Below are 22,721 nucleotides of genomic sequence, written 5' to 3'. Positions count from 1 at the left end.
TAGCACCCCCTCTATCCTCTGCTGCCCAGACCAATGACGCCCTCCCCCATCAATTGCATACAGAGCGTAGCAGGCCTTCCTCACCTTCTCTCCCCTCCCCCACCACAAATGTAATGCAGAGCAGTTGCAGGGGCTCCTCCTTCTCCCCACCAATCACAATGCAGAATACACAGCAGTCCCCACTCTCTACCCGATTGGATTGCCCTGGCCGGCCTGCCCACTCCAGATCCCAGCCCTCCACATCCCTGCTCCTTTCAGGCCCTGTCCTGGCACTGCCCAGTGGGCAGTACCAAGATGCTTGGTGAGCATTGCCAAGGTGTCACGCTGGCAGTATCAAGCTGCCAGGCTGACACTGCCAGCCTGACATTGCCTAAGGGGCACCCCCTTGCTAGAGACAGAAGATGAGCCTTGAGGATCACTGGTCTAGATGCCTGTCATGAAAATGGATATGTCTGCCTTGACTTCAATGATGTTGTCTGTGCCTTGTTAGTTAAAACAATAAAGTACCAGTAAAATAGTATCTAAATGAAAGCATATTGTCCTTTCAGTTCAGAACATTCTATAAATATATATTATATTTAAATAAAATCTCACAATAAGATTACCAGGGAAAAATACAAATAATTGACAAGTTCCAAAACCATAACAAAAGTTGAGTTAAAAGTGAAAAAATATGAGATCTACAAAAATTATATTATACAAATTATTAAAAACACAAATAGATTTTTTGTTTGTAATATAAACATTTGTCAAGTAAGCAATATTTTCCTTTTGTGAAGAAAAGGTATCTTGGACAAGAAGAATAAACTAATGGTAGCCAGTCCACAATATTTCAGAAAGCAATTAACCTGTACAGTCTCCATTAGCCTTTGAATTTTAGATTCCCACATACACAGCTCTAGCAACACTCGGTGCCAGTGTCTTTGAGGGCATAAATGAGGAAAATACATCAGATGATTTATCTTTTTCATTTAAGGCATCTTCTATACCCATTAATTTGTGATGATGTTATGCAGCTGCTCAAAAATGGTGGGAATTACTGAAGTTCCTGTGGAATATTTCTTGGGCAAAGGCTGGTGGAAAAAGAGATTGGATGGAATTTTACCAGCATGTCTGCCCAAAGTTCATACGATCCCAACCGAGACCAAAGGAGAATGCCGTTCTGAGCCTTGCCTGCCCCCGGAACAGGGGTGGGCATGCTGGTAAAATTTCGGCCGTCATGTTATATTTCCTACATAATGAGAGTGACTGCACTTCCAGAGCACTTTGGGATGACTCAATGTCATGAAAGATGCTGTTGAAATGCACCTTTCATATTTTTGTGATGTATCATGAGATTACATAAAGTAGGTGCTGAGGTGATTCCTAGAAAAAACAGTTGATTCAAGGGGCAGGTGTGATGCCTTGTTTATAGAATTGGGCAAGTGGTTTCAATTCCTTAGGAGTCAGAGCTGAGAGGGAACCTGAAGACTATGCCAGAAGCTGCATACAGGAGTTCAAATTTTTAACATTAGTATGAAGTGAGTTGGGTTTAGAAGCACATATTGGATCAGGAATGGCATTGCTTATTTAGTATCCAAAACCACGATAATCTAAAAACCATAGTAACTTTCACTGTTGTTTTCATTGATATACTTGGCAGCTTAATAACAGAACAACTGTAAGATCACATGTGAATGACAGCTCCCTTAGTGATATGAGGAGCAAGGTTTGTAGAAAATCAGGCTGGGTACCAATTGAGGTGGAAACATTTCTTCTGCACAGTACAAATTCTCAAAACATTGGTCTTGCAAACAGAGATGCTTTGAAACTTTCACGTAGATCTGTGATGACATTCATTTGGTAAAGACTGTATTTATGTGTAGAATCTTCCTAATCCATTAGTTTCACAAGTGAAACTTGGTGGATGTATAATTACCTGTCAAAAAAATAAAGCAGCAGATTTTAAGATGAAAACTTTACAGCATTATTATTCCCCTTGCATTTAATAGATCTATAAAAATGAAAACTTATGTATCAGTTGTCTTTAAATTTATATGATGATGGTGAAAATAATATGTACATGGATTTGAATGCTGATATTGGTGCTCGTCAATATTCTACTGGTTTGATGCATTCCACCCAAATGAGGAAGAGTTATCTAGTAGTTGACTATATCCTATCGATGTCTGAAAGTATTTTGTACGACTACTGTTATTTAGGTCAATTGACGTATGCCACGTTCCCATAAAGAGCGAAAGAGTTAATTAGTTGATAAGTTTGAAATTGGTGGTATAAGTAAGAATATTAGGAGAATTACTTACTATTGTACAATTGATAATTGTCTGCTTGTTAAGATCTTTCATACTGATGTTAACAAGCAGACAAGCTTCAGTTTAACATGGCACTAAGATATGAAGCTTCACCAATCCAATACCAATTTCACTGAATAAAATAAAAATTTTCTGGAGGTAAAAACCAAAATCACCCAGTTGTTATTGGTTATGTTTGGTCCTCCTCTGAAATTGAATGAAATGGAAGCAAACTCTTCTGGGAATCAGGAACACTCGCCGGAATTCTACAGACCCGCCACAAAATCAGAGTGGGCGAGAGGTGGACAATGGGAAGATCATTGACCATGGGTGGGATTTTCCGGTCTCAGGTTGAGTGAGGCTATAAAATCCCGTCCACTGTATTCTGGGTTAGCGCTACAGTTTCCAGTAGCCTCACTTGGAGCCAACCCTCTGGTAAAGCAAAACAAGGAGACAGGGACTCACTTCCTCATCTTATTTCCAATAGCTCTGTTTACCTTTTCTCTTCAGATAATTGCCCATTTCACTTTTGAAAGCCAGCACTAAATCAGCTTTCACCACACTCTCACAGAATGCATTCTACATCCTGAACACTCCTGCATAAAAGTGTTTCCTCTTGTGTTGCTTCTTTTTATGTTCATCTTAAATTGGTGCCCTCTGGCTCTCACTTCTTCTGCCAATGGGAATAGTATCTCTGAACTACTCTCTAGACCTTTCATGATTTTGAACAGGTCTATGAAATTTCCTTTTATAAGAAGAAAAGTCCCAACTTCCCAATTTTACTACTTAAATGAAGTTTCTCATCTCTCAAATCATCTCAATCTTTTCTACATCCTCTAAGATGCCTTCCTATCCTTCCAAAAAGCAAATATTCGGGATAGAAACAGTAGTCAAATGGAAAAATGTGGATTGATTAGGAAGAACCAGCACAGATTCCTAAAGGAGAAATTATGTTTACCTAACTTGCTGGAGTTTTTTTGAAGCGGTAACAGAAGGGTCAATGAGGATAATACCATTGACGTGGTGTACATGGACTTTCAAAAGGCATTCGATAAATTGCCAAACAACAAATGTGAGAAAAGTTATAGCTTAAGGAACAAAAGGCACAGCAGCAGTGTGGTTAAAAAATTGGTTGACTATTGGGGAACAGAGTAATGGTCAATGGGTATTTTTTGAGCTGCAGGAAGGTTTGCAGTAGAATTCCCCAGAGGTCAGTGTTGAGACCCTAACTTTTCCTGATGTATATTAGTGATTTAGATCTTGGTATGCTGAGGAAAGTTTCCAAGTTTGCAAATGACAAAAACTTGGAAGTATTCCAAATTGTGAGGACTGTGTAGGACTGCAAAAGAACATAAACATGTTGGTGCAGTGGATAGATAGATGGCAGATAAATCTCAATGTGGAGAAGTATGAGGAAATGAACTTTAGTATGAAGGACCTGGACTGACAATACAAATAAAGAGTATAGTTCTTAACAGAGTGCAGGAGCAGAGGGACTTTTTGTTATTGTGCATAACTTATTGAATGTAGGACAGGTGGAGAGTGCTATTAATAAACCATACAGCATTCAGGGCCTTTTTAATAGCGGCATAGAATACAAGAGCAAGGAATTATGCTGAATTTAAACAAGATGCTTGTTAGAACTCAGCTGGTTTATTATGAACCGCTCTGGATATCACACTATAGGAAGGATGTGAACACATTGGAGAGAGTGCAGAAGAGGTTCACATGAATGGTTTAATGGATGAGAGACTTCAGCTATAAGGATAGATTGGAGAGGTTAAGATTGTTCTTTTTGGGGAGATGGCGGCTAAGAGGTGATTTCTTAGAGGTGTTCAAAATCATGAGGGGGATGGACAGAGTAGACAGAGGAAAAACTGTTCCTGTTTGATGATTTGCAAAAGAAGCAAATGTGATGTGAAAAAAACTTTTTCACATTGGGTGGTTCAGTTCTGTAGTGCACTGCCTGGAACTGTGGTGGTGGCAGGTTTAATCAAGGCATTCAAGAAGGCATTGGATGATCATTTGAAAAAAAAGTGCAAAAGGTATGGGGAAAAGGCGGGGAATGGCACTAAGTGCTCATTTGGAGACCTGGTGCAGACATGATAGGCTGAATGGTCTCCATTCAGTCTATCATTGGTGAGATCACACCTGGAGTATTGTGCATAGTTTTGGTCCCCTTATTTGAGGAAAGGTGTAGTGTCAGTGGGGGCAGTTCAGAGTAGGTTCACGAGATTGATTCCAGAGATGAGGCTTTGTCATATGAAGAGAAAATGAACAGTTTAGGCCTATACTTTCTGGAATTTAGAAGAATGAGGGGAGATCAAATTGAGATATACAAGATAATAAGAGGCATGTATGAACTAGACATGAAGCAATGCTTCCTCTTGTGGGACATTCTAGGACAAGAGGTCATAGTCTTAGGATAAGGGGTAGCAAATTTAAAACAGAGTTGAGGAGAAACAGTTTTTCCTAAAGGGTTGTGAATCTGTGGAATTTGCAACCCCAAAGTGCGGTGGATACTGGTACAATGAGTAAATTTAAGGAGGAGTTAGACAGATTTTTAATTTGTTAAATCAGCACATCAGCCATGATTGAATGGTGGAGAGAACTCAATGGGCCAAATGGCTAATTCTGCTCCAATATCTTATGAACTTACTGCAAGAGGCCAAGGACAGAGTGGTCAGAGTAGGAATGCAGTGGCAAATTAACTAACACACTGACATCAAACTAGAATTTAACCTGCTCTCAAGAAAGATGCCTTATTAAATATTTAACATTAAGATGTAACATTAAGATGCCTTATTAAATATCTTGTATATCTCAATTTGATCTCCCCTCATTCTTGTAAATTCCAGAAAGTATTGGCCTAAACTGTTCATTTTCTCTTATGTTCTTATTAAAATAAGACTGGGGCTTCAAATTTTAGCTTTTAAATATAATGGCTGCTGGTTCAATTTCCCAGGGCTCATGAAACAAGGGAGGCAAGAACTGTCAGATCAATGCAGAACTGCAACCCACCTCATGGGATTAGATCACCGTTATTGAACTCCCAACTCAACCCCCCCATGCATGATTGGAACACACTCTATATTTGGACCTCTCCCTGCATCCAAACCCCTGAAACCCAAAACCCCTCTGGCACCAAACATGATCTTTACATATTTACTAAAAGCAAAATCTCTGGAAACCTCATACTTTCCATTTCTCAACCAGTGTATCTCACCCACTTTCTTCCAGTGTCACATATCAGGCCTGTTTTCTGACTTTACTCAGAGAAATTGTCTTATTGAAAAAAGTGAGGTTTTGAATACCAGAAACAAACAAACATCTTTGGCATTCAACCTTCCCGAAGCTCAAGTGACAGGAAATACACAGAATGACATATTTCCATTCTTTGATCATCAGTTCAATGTCACCCTTATGCAACTGGTACATAAATGTCATTCATTATTTCCAGCTCAATATCCAGCAGACATTAAAATGGTACATGTGCAACAGAATGCATACTTGTTCCATTTTACTACTCCAGTGCTAAACACAAATCAACAGCAGATTCTAAAAACATTTTCTCTTTTCTGATCAGCCAAATGCCGTATATATTTACATTAAGCTCTCGATATGCTTTTGATTTAACAAAAGATTCAAAACTTTGATCCTTACCATCAGTGGTTATGTAGTCAGCAGCAAAACTTTGTGTGTACATTTTACTGGAATAAAATGTTATTTGTAAACTGGAACTATTACTGTTGAAATAAAATGCCTTGCGGTCCCCACAGAATCTACAGAAGAAATCAGAAGATGAATACTATATCTTGTTATCTTACCTCTTCGACATCCTTGAAAACTAGTGATTTCACATCATCATTGATAAAAGAACTTTTAAATATTTTTCCTTGTATTGAAATTTGATTTTAATACATGCATTTTGAAAGAGTTATTTTTACTTATTCTATTGTGCAGTAAAAGCAGAATAATCACAACTGTTCTCATGCTAATTTGCATCTAAACTCAGATGATTAAGTATGATCTAATTTATTAAAATCCCTTTAAATCCAGGTACTTCTTAAAAGTTAAATGTTTGTAGCAGAATAGCAGAAACAAAGATAAAGTGGAGAAAGCTGTCACTTTTTTGACCTTCAGCCTACTTACAAATATAGATTAAATTTCAGTTCCTGTACCAGGAGGCTATCTAAATATGGGTATCACAAGAGTGACTTTCGACAACATAAAGGAACAACTTATCACTATTGCAATAATGGTCCCGAGTTTAACCCAAGGCAGGAATTGAGTGAGTCAGCTGACCAGCAATCCCCATATGATATTCACGATGTGCTGCCCCAGCGATTTTAACTCCTGGCCATTTTAACATTGTCAGATTTTAAGAACATAAGAACATAAGAAATAGGAGCAGGAGTAGGCCATCTGGCCCTTCGAGCCTGCCCCGCCATTCAATAAGATCATGGCTGATCTGTCGTGGCTCAGTTCCACTTTCCCGCCCTCTCCCCATAACCCTTAATCCCCTCTCTTATCAAAAACCCATCAACCCGCTTCTTAAAAATATTTAGCGAGGCAGCCTCCACCACTTCAACGGGCAGAGAATTCCAGAGATTCACCACCCTTTGAGTGAAGAAGTTCCTCCTCAACTCCGTTCTGAACCGCCCCCCCTTTATCTTGAGGCTGTGCCCCCTAGTCCTACTGTCTTTTTTGAGCGGGAAGAGTCTTTCCACCTCTATCCTATCCATCCCATTCATCATCTTATACGTCTCAATGAGATCTCCCCTCATTCTTCTAAACTCTCCACCTGATCACATCAGGAAATGGGGAACCCATCCATTTCCTCTATGCAATTTCAAGCAGACCACTTTGATACCTGTTCAAACCTGAATGGATTTCTTAAAACAAAGTGAGACTATGTTCGGAAAGATTTCACTGGAACAAGGTGGGAATCGTTATTTTGGCAGTAGGAAGTTGCAGGGCTGTTACCAGGTTTATGGATGCCTTGTTGGTCGTCCTGTTGGAGTAGGTCTGGGTGAGGAATATAGTTCTCCAGCCTCTACAGCATCAGAAGCAGAGTGACTGTCTGTTGGTCTGAACACAGGTGACTCTGAGGACCAGTGCAAGTACCAGATCCTAACTTCAGTGTAGGAAGATATTAACTAAGCTTATAGGATGAGCAAGATTGAGTACAATTCTTAATGAATCCATCTTGCTCAACAACATCCTTTTCACTCTCCCTCCACCTTTCCTAAGAATTCTCTTCCATCAACATCATTCACCAGTTACAAGAACTCATTGCAGCACCTCTCACTGCAAACAAACACAATCTTCCTATGTTCTCTTCACGTTAAATACTGACCCCATTCTCTTCTTACATCTTAGCACTTATACAATCAGTAACTCCTCCAAGAGCTCCTTTCTCACTTCCCATTCCACACACCTCACTTGACAATCACCACCTGCCCATCCTCAATCTCCTTGATTGTTCTCAGCACATGTATAATACTCAAGTGCATTATACACCTCCATTTACATTTACAACACCTATTCACTTACTGTCTACAACTTTTTCTGGCAGCAAAAAACATGTAGTGGGGGCGATCTTACCAAAAGGTGGCAGAATGTTGGTTCTGTTGACAAAAATGGCGTGTTTCTCTCAGAAAAATTGGTCAGAGTTGGCAACTCTTCTCCATCCCCCAGCAGCTGGCACCCTCACCCCAGATATCAGACCCTTTCATCCCCCCAACAGTCAGTGCTGGCACCCAGCTCCCCTTCCCCTTGAACATCTCTCCAGAGAAACAGGTTGATTTTCTCTCCAGATCTCATTACACTCTGTCATAACAAAACAGCTAGATGAGTTTCACAACATAATTATTCTTTTAACCTCCACTCTCAATGAACTTGCATTCATGCCACCCCCAGTCAGAGTCAGTACTGACACTTCTCCCTCACCCTCTGTCCCTATCCTGAAGAGAGCCAGCACCCCTCAGAATTGGCACCTTTCCCCACCCTCCCAAAAGTCACTTCCCCCTGAACATTGGACTTCTTCCCCCACCTGAACCTCCACCCACATAGTCACAGCCAGCAACCAACTCCACCCCCCCTCTGCCACCACTTACAAATTAATCCTTCCTCCCTGCACCCCTCTAAGAGACTCCCACTAGGGTCCACCACAGGCACTACCAGGTTGGCAACACTATCTGACTATGTCTCTCTACCTGGGGGGCAATACTTACCTTTACGCCTCCAGGGGATTCTACGACACATTCACATCTCAGTGAACCTGTTGTAAACCACGCTGACATGATATACTTAGGGAGTCAATATACGGTGAGGAGGTATGTTAATAATATTTAAATCTATGAACATGTATTTAAATCAGTTTGGTGAGGGGCAGCAAAAATCTGAAGTCACAATCTCAACTTTTGCCGGATATTGAGCCCCTGCCACTAATCCCACAGACAGTGAATTGGGCTCAAGGTCCACCCAGTGTAGTGCCAGGGGACATGCAGGACCTGGTATGAAGTACCTAGCATCATATCTCTCAACAGCACATAGGTGAATAAAATAGGAATTGGTGACATCAGGTACGCCAGAGATAATGGTGTATTTTTTTGGTTCCTTATTGAAGATAGTGGTTGGCCTCCCAACCGCAATAGTTTCTGGAGCTGAGTGGCTTGCCATGTCCATTCAGTGAGCATTGACAGTAAGCCACCTGGTGTAGGATGCAACAAAATTTTATTGTCTAATTTGTTCTTTATCCTTCCAATGAAATAAACTCAGAATATCAAACGAACAATTGCAATTGAATGGCTGTAGTAATTTTCATATATTTTATTTTCTGGCATTCCACCAATAATACAACGTGATTTGTTGCAAGTTGACAACTCAGCATTTTCACTCAATAGCATCATTTCTGGTCATGTTTTCCCATCTTTAGCACTTTAATTTAGCAACATCCTTTGAAGCACAGATATTTCTACTCGCTCATACAACCTTAAAGTAAAAGGAAGCCTATACTTCCTTATTGTGACAACACCCAGCACACTGGAACCTTGGTGCTGTTTTTCAAAGGGCAGAGCGCTCACTGATTGTAGGATCACCAAGCAGCTAATTTTACCTCCCAGGAGGCATCTGCTGGTTATTTAATTCCCTGAACCCTGAAGCTACCATGAGTCGCTTTTTGGTTCCAGGAATTCTACAGAATGATTACAGAGAGCAACACCAGTTAATAACCCAGAAATCTAAGTAAACCATTAACACATTACAGGAGGAAGTTTGGAAACAGTCTTCTTGAGGAAACATCATTATGAAGAAAGAAAATATCCTACTGTTACTAGATATTTATGACATGTTAGTTTGCCTTCTTACATCAAGGGAGCAACTGAATGTGGGGCAAACTTATGTTCAATTGATAACTGCTTTCTGTTGTTTTTGGTCTTATAGGCAGCAAGTGTTCAGTTCTCAAGCACTTCAGTTCAACTCCATTGTTGGACAGTACAAGTCAAATGAGCATTTTCTAACTAAAACTAATGGTTATGGTAATCAGAAATTGATTTCTCATCCACCAAATTAAGTGCTGTCTGTTTTATACTTTTCGCCTGTAACAATCCTGCAATTTGCTAAAAATTAAAATAATTGTAGCCTCTGGGAGAAGGTTTTTGCTATTATTTACAGAGATGATCATTAAAACGGATCGGAGATTGGGGGTTATTGAAGTAACAGTGTTTTTTTAAGTTCTCCATTCTGTTTTCTACCATCCAAAAAGGGGAATGAAATCAGTCATGAATTTCTTGATGAAAAGAATACTAATGGGTATTAAGATTTTTAAGTGGGGTTTTGGATAATGTTCCTGCACTTCTGATGGGAAAATTAAAATAATCTGGCGAGACAAAGGTTACCTATTAAATTAAGGTTAAGTCAAAGATGAAGTTAGCAGAACTCTGGCAAAATATGGATTTTACTACGATTGTTATATTAGCTGTTTTCAATATTGCTAGTGGTGAAAATCACACTGGCAGCCAGAATCCATTAGAGATTAAGCATCCACCCGAGTGAATGGGCTTTTAAATATGTTGTACTCTTTAGCAATTCAAACAGCTGAACAACACTACATCCAAAACAATTTCAACAGATAGACAGTAATATCCCAATGTGCTACTCAACTGTATATTTTATTCTCTCCCGTGGGAAATTTAACACTTCACAGTTTGGATGTTTAAATAAATCATTACAAGTATGGAGGAGATCCAATGAAATAGTGAATTTAATTTAAACGTAATTTAAAAGAACTACACAAGTAGACAATGAGCTCATAATTTATCCAAATTTCAACATTCAGAGGTCAGTTAGACACCTGAACACTTTGATTCTAACACTAGAACCTATTTATTTTGTCTTTTTTAAGGCTCAACCAGTGAATCCAAATATAGGGATTTGCTACTGTATTTAATATCCTACAATTCTCTATTGCCAGAGACCCGATTAACAACCTGAGATTTAATTGCATGCCTGTTAAGTTACAAATCTTTGCAGCAGAGTGCTGACCTGTCAGGTTTCTGCTAATAAAGGAAGATTTGCTTTTATATAGCACCATTCAAGACCCTAGATTGTCAAAAAGCACTCAATACCAAAAATATTTTTGAAATGTGGGGCAAAAATTCTCCTCTTCCACCGGCCACAGGAATCGTAACGAGACGGGCGTGGACCATGCAACAGTCCACTGACCGCAGGCAGGAATTTCCAGCTGTGGGGCGAGCGTGGCTGGAAAATCCTGCCCATAGTTACATTTATAATGTAGGAAGTATAACAGCCAAAATGGCATAGCTAGTAGCAAACTTGCACAAACAGCAATGAAATTTGTTTTATGACATTTGGTTCGGTGAAACATGTTGGCCAAGATACCGAGAGAACTCCCCAGCTCTTCTTAGAAATAGTGCCTTGTAATCATTAGATCAATGTGAGAGAGCAAATGTTTAGCATTATAAAACTCGCTCCTTGTCCTTTTGCTCAAAAACATTTTGCCCACAATGCTGAAGGAAGTGTGTGCTGATAATAGTGCAGTGAAGGAAACGGGGCCTATGTGACCAGGAAAACTAACAGTTTACTTGTTTATCAAATTTGATTTCAGGATTAGAAAATAAACACAGGAATGATTGAGAATGAGGGTAAATTAAATTGGGTCAGTTAACTGTTGGATCAGATACAGAACGGGAAATAAAGAAAAGAGAAATGTTTGATTGAGAGAGAGAGAGAGAGGGAATAAAGAGACAAAAAACATAAAATAAAATATTTACTTTAAAAATTGAGGTTTTAAAATTTCACCTAAAAATTCAAAACATGAACAAGTTATACTTGAAATTTTTAATTTTCAGTTAGGTTAATTGGCTGTAATTAACAACTATTATCTTGTTAAAAGAGAACTAATTACTAGCTCGAAATATCTGCAGTGAGTTTAGTTGGTTCTAATGTGCAAATGGAGCACCTCCATTACATTCAGTCCATGTCAACGGTAACGTGAGATGCAGGGCGAGATTCTCTGGCTTCTCTTCACCGTTTTTCACGGCGGAGGGGCGGAGTGCTGTTCGCTGCGGGATCCTCTGGTCCCACTGCTGTCAATGAGAATTCCCACTGAAGCCATCTCACGGCGCTGGGTAACACACGGCAGGGAGGTACGCCAGCAGAAGCACAGAATCCCACCACCATGGATGGCTAGAGAATTCCGGCCACTGTTTTTATGAAGCTAAGTGTGGAATGGCGAACTCAGCAACTTTTGGATATTTGCATTTAACTGTACACCTATTCCTTACTTGAAGCTGCTATGCCATTTATAAGTAGCCCCATTAGCTTCATTGTTATCTTGACAAATGTTTGGTTAATATGTTTAAACTGTATAAAATTTACGATTCAACTTTTTATATGTTGTGTTAACCAATGTCTTTATGTAGCATAAGATTTCCTGTTACATAAGATTTCCTGTTACGGACATATTCAACTTGAATTGCAACAATACATTATAAAGAAATCGCACAATTAAAAAGCGATTCATTAATATGTTCTGCTCACCTTTGCCTGTCAATCTCCAGATAATCTGTCACACATGATTCTCCAGACATTGGAGGGCCTCCGAGCTTGAATTCTCTGAAATAAATGAAGGCTCTAAAATGTTCCTGAACCTGTAGTATTAAAAAAAGCACCAGGGATTGTATTCTGCCTCATCTTCCATTTTTGAACAATAGTAAACTGGCTAAGTGAAACCATATGTCATAGCTTCCAAGATATACAAATAAAGTTGCATAAATGGCATTAAGATAACTGTGTATTGTTGGTTGCGAGCGAGGCATCAGCTAATATACTTGGAGAGCCAGCAGTACCACCAGGGAGGCCCTGGCTGCCAGAAAGACAAGCACTGGAATCCCAGGATTGTGGAGATTTGGCAGCAAGGGAAGGGAGTGGTTAGCACAGCTCCTCACATGTCCCAAGGATGCTGGTTCAATTCTGGCCTTAGGTGACTGTTGTGGAGTTTGGACATTTTTCCCATGTCGGCATGAGTTTCCTCCAAGTGCTCTGGTTTCCTCCCATGTCCAAAGATATGCACATTAGGTGGTGAGGGCATGCTAAATTGCCCCTTAGGTGTCCAAAATTGACAACTCGTCTAATATCTGGTGGAGACAGGAAAGCGATGGGAGTTTTGTTCCACTATCATCCTGTCTAATTACATTCCCTTGCCTCATCAAAGCTTTCCATCAGCAAGAGCAGAAGATTTCGCTATAGCCTTTCTGCTAAGATAATAAACTCTACCCTCTTTTTCTCTTGGCTGCCAACCCAATTTTTTTCCAATGCTCCCTTCCCATGTCTGGTAATCTGCACCATCTCTTGCACTGAAGTCATCATGAATGATCAGCCTTTCTGAATGTGGCATGATAGTAATTAAGGAGTGGAGGTCATCATCGGACAACACCACAGCTGACATACCTGATAGAATATCAGCTTGTCAGAAGAGAGCTGGCTAAGTAAAATGTCCAGATCATCTTTCTCAGTGAGACACATTTACCTAAAATTGGTGTAGGTTACACATTCCTATGGATTGGCCATGGGGGAAAAAAGAATAGCACAAAACTGAGAAGCTTTGCTGTCATAAGCCACCTTCTCAGCAAATTGATTTGCCTTCCCAAGAATGTTAATGATCATCAGGTAGTACTTAAATCCCCCCAGCACAGCAAAAGACAAGCTCAGTGTGTGTGCCCCTACAATGATCAATCCTAATGAAGTCAAAGATAAATTCTATGATGACATCCAATCCTTAATTACTATTGTGTCACATTCAAAAAGGTTAATCATTCATGATGACTTCAATGCAAGAGATGGTGCAGATTACCAGACATGGGGAGGGGGCATTAGAGAAAAAATTGGGCTGGCAGCTGTGATAGCAATAGTCTCTTGCTGAAGATGTGTGCTGAGTGTGAGATCTTAATTACCAATAGTTTACTGGTTCCCTATTCACAAGAGAAAAACTGCAGCAGGCGACGGTGCAGAGGGAGCTCGGGGTCCTTGTGCATGAGTCGCAAAAACCCAGCTTGCAGGTGCAGCAGGTGGTCAGGAAGGCGAATGGGATGCTGGCCTTCATCGCGGGGGGATTGAATATAAAAGTAGGGAGGTCTTCCTGCGGCTGTATAGGGCATTGGTGAGGCCGCAGCTGGAGTACTGTGTGCAGTTTTGGGCGCCGTACTTACGCAAGGATATTTTGGCCTTGGAGGGAGTGCAGAGGAGGTTTACTAGGCTGATGCCGGAGTTGAGGGGGTTGAGCTATGAGGAGAGGCTGAATAAATTAGGCTTGTACTCGTTAGAGTTTAGAAGAATGAGGGGAGATCTCATTGAGACGTATAAGATGATGAATGGGATGGATAGGATAGAGGTGGAGAGACTCTTCCCGCTCAGAAAGGACAGTAGGACTAGGGGGCACAGCCTCAAGATAAAGGGGGGGCGGTTTAGAACGGAGTTGAGGAGGAACTTCTTCACTCAAAGGGTGGTGAATCTCTGGAATTCTCTGCCCGTTGAAGTGGTGGAGGCTACCTCGCTAAATATTTTTAAGACGCGGGTTGATGGGTTTTTGATAAGAGAGGGGATTAAGGGTTATGGGGAGAGGGCGGGAATGTGGAACTGAGCCACGACAGATCAGCCATGATCTTATTGAATGGCGGGGCAGGCTCGAAGGGCTAGTTGGCCTACTCCTGCTCTTATTTCTTATGTAAGAAGGCATCTTTTATGCATTTCAATTGCCATCTAATCAACTATGTCATCACCAGGCAGGATATTCATGTAACAAAAGACATGTGAAGAGTTGATTCAGGACTGACCACTGTCTTATCATTTTAAAGCTAAACTTCAAAATCTATCACCAAAGATGTCCCTAGGAAATGAAGGTCTAGAAGTGCCCAATGTCTCACAGCTCAAATCATGAAGGAACAAAAATAGAAAATGCAAGAAAATCTCAGCAGGTCTGACAGCATCTGTGGGGAGAGAATGAAGCCAACGTTTCGAGTCTAGCGGACTCTTCATCAGAGCTCGAGATTCCAGCATCTGCAGTATTTTGCTTTTATCTCAGTCATGAAGGAATCTCAGGAGAAAATCAAGAATCACCTGTGTCCAGCAAAACTGGACTTTCACTGCATTGCTGATGACTGGGTGACCTTCATGGATATATACTGCTCCAGAGGCCTTTGGTCCTCCCTCTCACAATCATCAAGATTGATTTGATGAAAACAATGATGTGATCAGAAACCGCTGGAGGAGAAACATCACCTCCACAGGGTTTTCCTCAGTGACGTCATCATTATCCAAGCATGATGCCAATTGAAACACCTGCGTAAATATCCAGTGTAAGCTCAGAGAGATGCGAGATACTTAGGTAAATCAAACAGCAGGCACACAAACAGCAGGTCCTATGCAGACCACAAAGACTAGCAGAGATTCTAGTATGCTCTTATGGATGGAGAAAGAATGGCTACAACAATAATTTAACAACTATAATGACAATAGTGGCTTTAACGTGACCACTCTGGCTGACAGCTAAGCATGCTGGGAACTTTGATCAACTTTTCAATTAAAGCCAGATCCAGGTCGTAGAGAAGCTCTGATCTGGGTGCTGTGATCTGAAGCTTCCTGTGTTGGCCCAGATAAGGGAAGTTGTTTACATTAACTGAGACATCTTGACTCTGATTTTTATAGCTACTATGTATGGGTCATGGCAAATGAACTAAGTGTAGTGGCTTCGTTCAAAAGAAATTTCACTGGGTGTTTGAGCCACGTGATTGGTTTCTGATCAATTCGTTGGCTGAATAACAGACAATCTTCTGGAAGCAAGTGGAGAATTGTAGATAAAAGGACATGTGAGTTCTTTGTTTGGTAGCGATAACTCAAAGAGACCAACTGGACAGCAGCTGATAGCTCCAGGAGAAATGCCAAGAACAGAACATAGACCTCTGCACCAAGTTTCTCGACCTGCCTATGGCATTTGACTAGGCCAGCTATGAGGGCCTTTGAAAGGCAATGGAGAAATTCAGCTGCCCTGAGAAATTTATCACAATGGTTCAACAGTTCCATGACAACTGCTCACATGGACTTGTTCTCCAGTGCTATTTTTATTTCATTCATTCATGTGATATGGGCATCTCTGGCTAGGCCAGCATTTATTGCCCATCCCTAATTGGCCTTGAGAAGATGGTGGTTAGCTGCCTTCTTGAACCGCTGCAGTTTGTGTGGTGTAGGTACACCCACTGTGCTGTTAGAGAGAGTTCCAGGATTTCAACTCAGCAACAGTGAAGCAATGGAGATGTATTTCCAAGTAAGGATGGTGAGTGACTTGGAGGGGAACTTACAGGTGATGATGTTCCCATATATCTTCTGCCCTTGTCCTTCTAGATGGTAGTGATCACGTGGTTGGAAGGTGCTATCTAAGGCACCTGAAGTGTCTTGCATTTGGTACAAACTGCTATCACTCACCGTGCGTCAGTGGTGGAGGGAGTTAATATTTGTAGATGGGGCATCAATCAAATGGGCTGCTTTGTCCGGGATGATATCAAGCATCTTGAGCGTTTTTGTATAGTTTTAATGCAGAATCAGAAGAATTGATAACTTAATATTTTGCCATTTCTTTCTTGTTTGCTTGATGAGGCTGACTAATAACTGAGTAACCTTGTATGCCTATCGGAACAACAGGACCCTACAACTGGGAAATTAAGATGTATTTTTCAAAATGTCAAGAAGCCTGTGTCCCCATCAATTACCTTCAAATCCCATGTACAGTTGATTTCTTTCTGATTAGAGTAACTGGGTGATGTGAAGCTTCCATTTGTTCCATCAAGGGTACCACCACATTCTAAAAGAGAAAGGAAACAGACACTTATATCAGCAGACTTGTTATTCTGTTAATTTAAGCTCTGTACAAATGGCAGGAAGCTCTACCTCTAAAACCACTAGGCGTACAGCAGTTACAATAACAGAGACCACTTGCACTGCTATAGTTTCTTCAAAGTTGGATACAAATGTAGATAGCAGGGTTTCTGAACTCTCTAGAGTTCCCATCAAAGATGATTCCCAACACTTGCAGAAATCCAGTCATGTGAGAAATCCCAGTGCTTTCTTCCTCCCTAGGAAAGCAAATGATTTGTTGTCAGCTGACAACAGTGCACCACCAAACTACGAGATTGTTGTGTGATCAGCAAACTAACTGATGTTGCTCATGTCACCAGTAGCTATCTGGAAGCAGCCAGAGGCTTAAAGGTTTAAGCCACGATGACCTTCACTGTCACCAGCAGCGCATGCCTTGTGAATGTGAATGTCTCCTCGTTGAAACAGAGCTGCCTTAAGTGCCATTACTCAGTGAAATTCTGGTACGATATTTTATTTTTGAATACTTGCACGTTAGAATGTCTCCTGCATCATTTTTTCATTCTGTGCAGATCCTTACTGTTACTCCTATTTGGAAGTCTCAAAAGGTAAGCACAGTAGCATTCCCATGTTCAACAATTGAGAATATACAAATACTATAAAGCAGTTCCTGCCCACCACAAGCTCAGCTGATCCAGTGGTTAGCATTGCTGCCTCACAGCGCCAGGAACCCGGTTTGATTCCTGGCTTGGGTCACTGTATGTTGGAGTTTACACGTTTTTCCCGTATCTGCCTTGGTTTCTTCCCAGATGCTGCCGTTTTCTCCCACAGCCTGAAAGATGTGCTGGTTAGGTGCATTGGCCATGCTAAATTCTCACTCTGTGTACCCAGTGTGGCGACTTGGGGATTTATGCAGTAACTTCATTGCAGTGTTAATGTAAAACTATTTGTGACACTGATAAATTAACTTAAAAAATATCTCAAAGACAAGGGTGTGTCAAAACAGCTGAAGATCTAGCCCAGAAGCACCCTTTGAAGTCCAAAATAATGAGCAAGGGATCATGTTAATGGAGATGATGATCCCTTTAAATATGTTTTGAAAATTACTTCTGCCTCTATTTGCTGGGTGGGATGTGGAGATGATCTTTCAAGCAAGGAAGGTCAGCAGTTTACCAGAAGTAAAGAATCCTGACTTCAGAGCAGAATGACTGGTGGGAGACCATTCAAGCCTGTCATTCATGTTGTCTCCAGCAAATCTCCAAGGTAATTTTGGTGCTGGGTTTCAGATACCACTTGAATGGAGTGGTACAATCCAAAGAGAAAGAAATTTGACATACACCTAAAATGAGCAGCAAGTTGATACAGTGAGTGTTTATTACTTCATAGACCGCACACCCATAAAGGTGGGCTGATCATTACAATTCAACATTGTTTCTAAACAGTAAATACTTTCATTCACTCACTGCAATCTGTTTATGACCACACGCTGCAGAGAGTTACATAGTTCTGCACTCGATCTCCTGACTGTGGTTGTAGAATCTGCTTTCATGTGTGTATTCCCATGGCCTGTACACAGGAAGTGATGTGTCAGCAGCCCAAGTGTTCTTACCTATGTGGCTACAAGCATGATGTCTTAAGATCTTATAGTAAAGCATTTAAGTTGTAGACCTTTAACTTGATTCCTATACAACTCAGCAACTTTACATGATGTCAGGTGCTGGCTGAGATGGCACAAGGACTTGAGTGCATCAATCTGCTTATCTTTGATGAGAACACTGCCAACAATTGGAAAAAATTTGAAGAGGAATGGTGCGTACACTGCCATGCCAGTCTCTCTGATAAATCAAAGAAGGTATAAGCTTCCACATTGAACCCACTGGGCCTAGCAGTGGTTGAAAAAACTGATTCCTTTGTCTAGCAAAGGGAAAAAGCCCATGATGACCCTAGAGTACTGTTAAAAAAAAATGTGAACACTTGGCTGTACCTGTAAAAATACAGTCATCATGGACAGACAGATTTTTATCACCACTTACCAAAAACTCAATGAATCAGTAAAATCACTTGTCTCAGCTTTGAAAATTCTGACAAATGCATTTTCGATATTGTCATCCAAGGAACTTATAAAAGTTCCATATAGTGTGTGGAGTACACAGCTATGCTCCTTACAAGCAGTTACTCCACACACAAAAAATGTTAGAATCCACCATTAGTATCTTCAAGCTTAGTGAGCAGTCCAAAAGGAGCACCAAGGAATTAAAAAGAGAAATGGAAGTTTTCTCATTACAGAACCCCCCCTGCCTGAATTGCAGCCAGAGCAACTTCCCACTACTATAAGTCACGTTGCAACTGGCTACTTCTCCAAAGTTTGCAACATGAACAAGGTGAATGAGCTGGAGGCAAATCAAAACAACCAGACCATCAAACCTCTAAAATATTCCACTTTGAAAGTGTTGACTATCGCAGAAAAAGGTGAAATGTTCACAACGTTTAACGTTGCACACAGCAATGCCAAATTTAAAGTCAAAATTGACACTGGGGCAAAAGTTTTGTCGAAGCTGCTTCTGCAGGAATTCAAATCCTGTTTTGTACTAGAATCAGCAGCAAATCAGTTCCTGTGCTGTGCTAGATTCTGTGGGAAATTGAGTCCTGCGCTTTACTAGATTCCACCAACAAAAGTAAACCTCATTGAATACGGGGACAAACCAAACCATATGGCACGGAAGGACAGTCAGCCTGCGCTGTATGCAGGGCAAGTTTCAGTTCCACATAGTTGACTGGGATACCAAACATTTGCTGGGTCTGCATGTCAGTATTGCACTCATGTTGGATAATTTACCTGCTGAATAGAACCACTCCCTGCCAAACTCCATTCACCACTGATGCAATCTTAGAAAAATACTGGTTTTTGCAGCTTCTCTCATGACTGACTGTGTCCACAATCTCCAGTTACATTTGCAGCCATCCCTTTAAGAAGTGCAGGCTTTAATAGCACCAGCACTGAGCAATGCTGATAACATTTTAGATGAGTCATCAACAAACAGTGCAGATAATAAAGTTAAAAGTTTATTTATCAGTCACAAGTAGGCTCACATTCACACTGCAATGACTGTGAAAATCCCCTAGTCGCCACATTCCGGTGCCTATTCGGATACACTGAAGGAGCATTTAGCATGGCCAATTCACCTAACCGGCACATCTTTGGACTATGGGAGGAAACTGGAGCACCCGGAGGGAAATCATGCAGACACAGGAAATACATGCAATCTAGATACAGACAGTGACTCAAGCCAGGATTCGAACCAGGTCCCTGGCGCTGTGAGGCAGCAGTGCTAATCACTTTACCATCATGCCGCAGGTAGTGCCTGATTATTTTAATTAATTAGGAGACCAATTTGGGAGCTTAATTGCCCCCAAGTGTGATAGGATACGCTCTTCAAGCTGTGTAAATTTTGCACTTGACAATTTTCCATTGTTACACATGAATGCAGTTTTAATCTTCAACTGATCATTTTTTAAAATTTTTCAATCCTGTTGAAATAAATGTTTATAGATAAGTGGGATTTTACAGCTTCGCTCGTCCTGAAATCATAAAATCCTGCCCGAGGTCAAAAGACGTTCCCATGTTCCGCCCCTCACCCACTCCAATACTCATGGTGGTTGGGCCAGTAAAATTCTGGGAGGGTGGGGGGGCGGGGGCAAGGTGTTTTGTTATGGCAAGTAATTCAAGTAATTAACATGAATGACTAAAATTTTGTCCCATACATTTTGTTCTGCAATGTACAATGACACCAATGGTTTGAAAACTGGAAATGATTTTTCTATGGTAAGAAAGCATACTTTTACTTTTCTTACCTGTCATTGGTACCTGAAGAAATGTAATTGAATACTGTGAAAGGTCACATTCTCCTGTTGGGCTAAACGTCACTAACAACATATTCCCAGAAACAATAACCTCACGGGTAATGGGTAGACCAGTTTGGCTGAACCTATAAGCAGAAAGATTTTGTTACCTTTTCGAAGTAATTTTTCTTAACAGTAGTTTTTACACTCAGAAAATAAAATTAAAATAGCCTTTTAAAACTCCTGGTCATTGTAAACTGATCTGGGAATATGTCAATGGAATTTCTCAGCTGACGGGGTTGAAAATCCATAGCCCTATCAGTTTATCAGTGACAGGAGTATTTCAGAAAGGCTGGATTTAGGTCAATTTCTGGATTCCACAGCATCAGAACTATAAATAACATAATTTTTCGGCCAGTGGTATAAGAAGGAACACGGCCAAAGGCAAGGCCTTCCGACATTGCAAGTTCCCATGCCAAAACCTTCAGAGGAAACAAGTGCAGAATTCACTGCAGTGTATCATGCTGCCACATTATTTCTTTAACTTATTCATGGAATGTGGATATCGCTGGTTATGCCAGCATTTATTGCCCATCCCCAATTACTTTTGGGAAGGTGATAGTGAGTTGGATTAAATTGTTGTAGTCCATATGGTGTAAGTGCATCCACAGTGATGTTGGAGAGGGAGTTCCAGGATTTTGACACTGTCACAGTGAAGGAATGATGACATATTTCCAAATCAGGTGGTGGTGTTTCCATGTGTGTCTGCTGCCTTTGGCCTTCTAGATGGTAGCAGTCATGGGTTTAGAAAATACTGTCTGTGCAGCTTTGATGAGTTTGAGCAGTGCATGTTGTAGATGGCACACACTACTGCTACTATGTATTAGTGGTGGAGGAAGTGAATGATTGTGGATGGGATGCCAATCAAATGGGCTGCTTTGTCATGGATGGTGCCAAGCTTCTTGAGCTGCACTGATCCAGTCAAGGAGAGAGTATTCCATCACATTAGTATGTGTGTATGTTGCATTAAATTAATAGAAACTTATTTTAACAACAGAATAAAATTCAAAATATGACTAAGCTGCCAACTGTTCATGTCTGGATGGACAGTGCATATTTTTAAATTTTGTTTGTGTTGCTTGCATACAATTTAATAAATGAGCTGTTGCAACAATTTAAATTGCTTCCCAAATTAATATTTCTCTTTTATGGGCAAGTACTGAAGCCGCCCAGTCATCCTATGTGCAGAGTAATTGCAAGTGATCCTTATCTTACTAATGATGTGATTCAAATGGCATGCCAGCCAATAGTGCAGTTATACTGCAGTATTCCATGGACATTGGTAGTTTCACTTATTTCAAACATTATTACCCAACTTTTATTTTAAAAGGAGCCAAGGTCATTTTTACCTTTACTGCTTAGCCAGCAATCTAGCAGAGCAGATCACTTCTCAGTTGTAAAGCATGCCCAATTTTCACCCACTGAAGGGAGCAGTGCCCCTCCATCCCTAGCAAGGTTCACTGATTCTCTATTATACAACTGCTAAGCATGAAGCATAACCATTGCCATCCCTCCCACCTTCCCCTGCCCCATCTCAGCCCCCCCACAGCCGAGCAAAATGCAGCACCTCTCTGTTATTCTATGAGCAAGGGCTCATTTCCCTCTGCTCTTATTTTCTGCCACAATCACCAACAATCCCCAGCCGGCTTCCCCATCATACTTCAGAATGAAGAATCTCAGAAAACCATTGGCAGCCAGAATGTACTCTGAGTGGGGGACTTCAGTGCCCATCACCAAGGGTGACTCGATAGTATCACTGCAGACCAAGCTAGCTAGGTCCAAAAGGACGTAACTAATAAGCTAGGACTGCGGCAGGTGGTAAAGGAACCTATCAGAGGGAAAAACATACTTGACCTCGTCCTCACCAACCTGCCTGTCACAGATGCATCTGTCCATTGAAGTATCAGTAGGAGTGATGACCGCACAGTCCTCATGGAGATAAAATCCATCTCTACATTGAGGATAACTTCATCGTGTTGTGTGGCATTATCACCACACTAATAGATTTCAAACAGATCTAGGAACTCAGGGCGGGACATCCATGAGGTGCTGTGGATTATCAACAGCCACAAAATTGTACTCAACTGCTATCTGTAACCTCATGGTCCAGCATATCCTCCATTCTGCTATCACCTGGGGATT

General features: G+C 40.9%; 1 protein-coding gene across 3 annotated transcripts in view; it reads right to left on the bottom strand.

The window, feature by feature from the left end:
* Positions 1 to 608: 608 nt before the first annotated feature.
* The window catches only part of c15h3orf52 (chromosome 15 C3orf52 homolog), a 52,260-nt gene continuing 30,147 nt past the window's right edge, over positions 609 to 22,721 (bottom strand). The window contains exons 8-12 of one of the 3 annotated variants that reach the window (XM_080203470.1): positions 20,532 to 20,665; positions 16,577 to 16,668; positions 12,357 to 12,466; positions 5,955 to 6,073; positions 609 to 1,918 (exon numbers count right to left, since the gene is read on the bottom strand). In XM_080203470.1, the coding sequence (XP_080059596.1) occupies positions 1,887 to 1,918; positions 5,955 to 6,073; positions 12,357 to 12,466; positions 16,577 to 16,668; positions 20,532 to 20,665 (487 nt within the window). In that variant the 3' untranslated portion in view covers positions 609 to 1,886. Of the gene's footprint in view, positions 1,919 to 5,954; positions 6,074 to 12,356; positions 12,467 to 14,930; positions 15,153 to 16,576; positions 16,669 to 20,531; positions 20,666 to 22,721 lie in introns of those variants that run through there. The other 2 variants (XM_080203471.1, XR_013888640.1) reach the window with 2 other exon arrangements.

Source organism: Carcharhinus amblyrhynchos, chromosome 15 (genome assembly GCF_965287045.1).
Source record: "Carcharhinus amblyrhynchos chromosome 15, sCarAmb.v2.hapA, whole genome shotgun sequence".
NCBI classification, from domain to species: Eukaryota; Metazoa; Chordata; class Chondrichthyes; order Carcharhiniformes; family Carcharhinidae; genus Carcharhinus; species Carcharhinus amblyrhynchos.
Note: the sequence above shows the minus strand (reverse complement) of the source record. Positions and strands in the feature narration are given on the sequence as shown.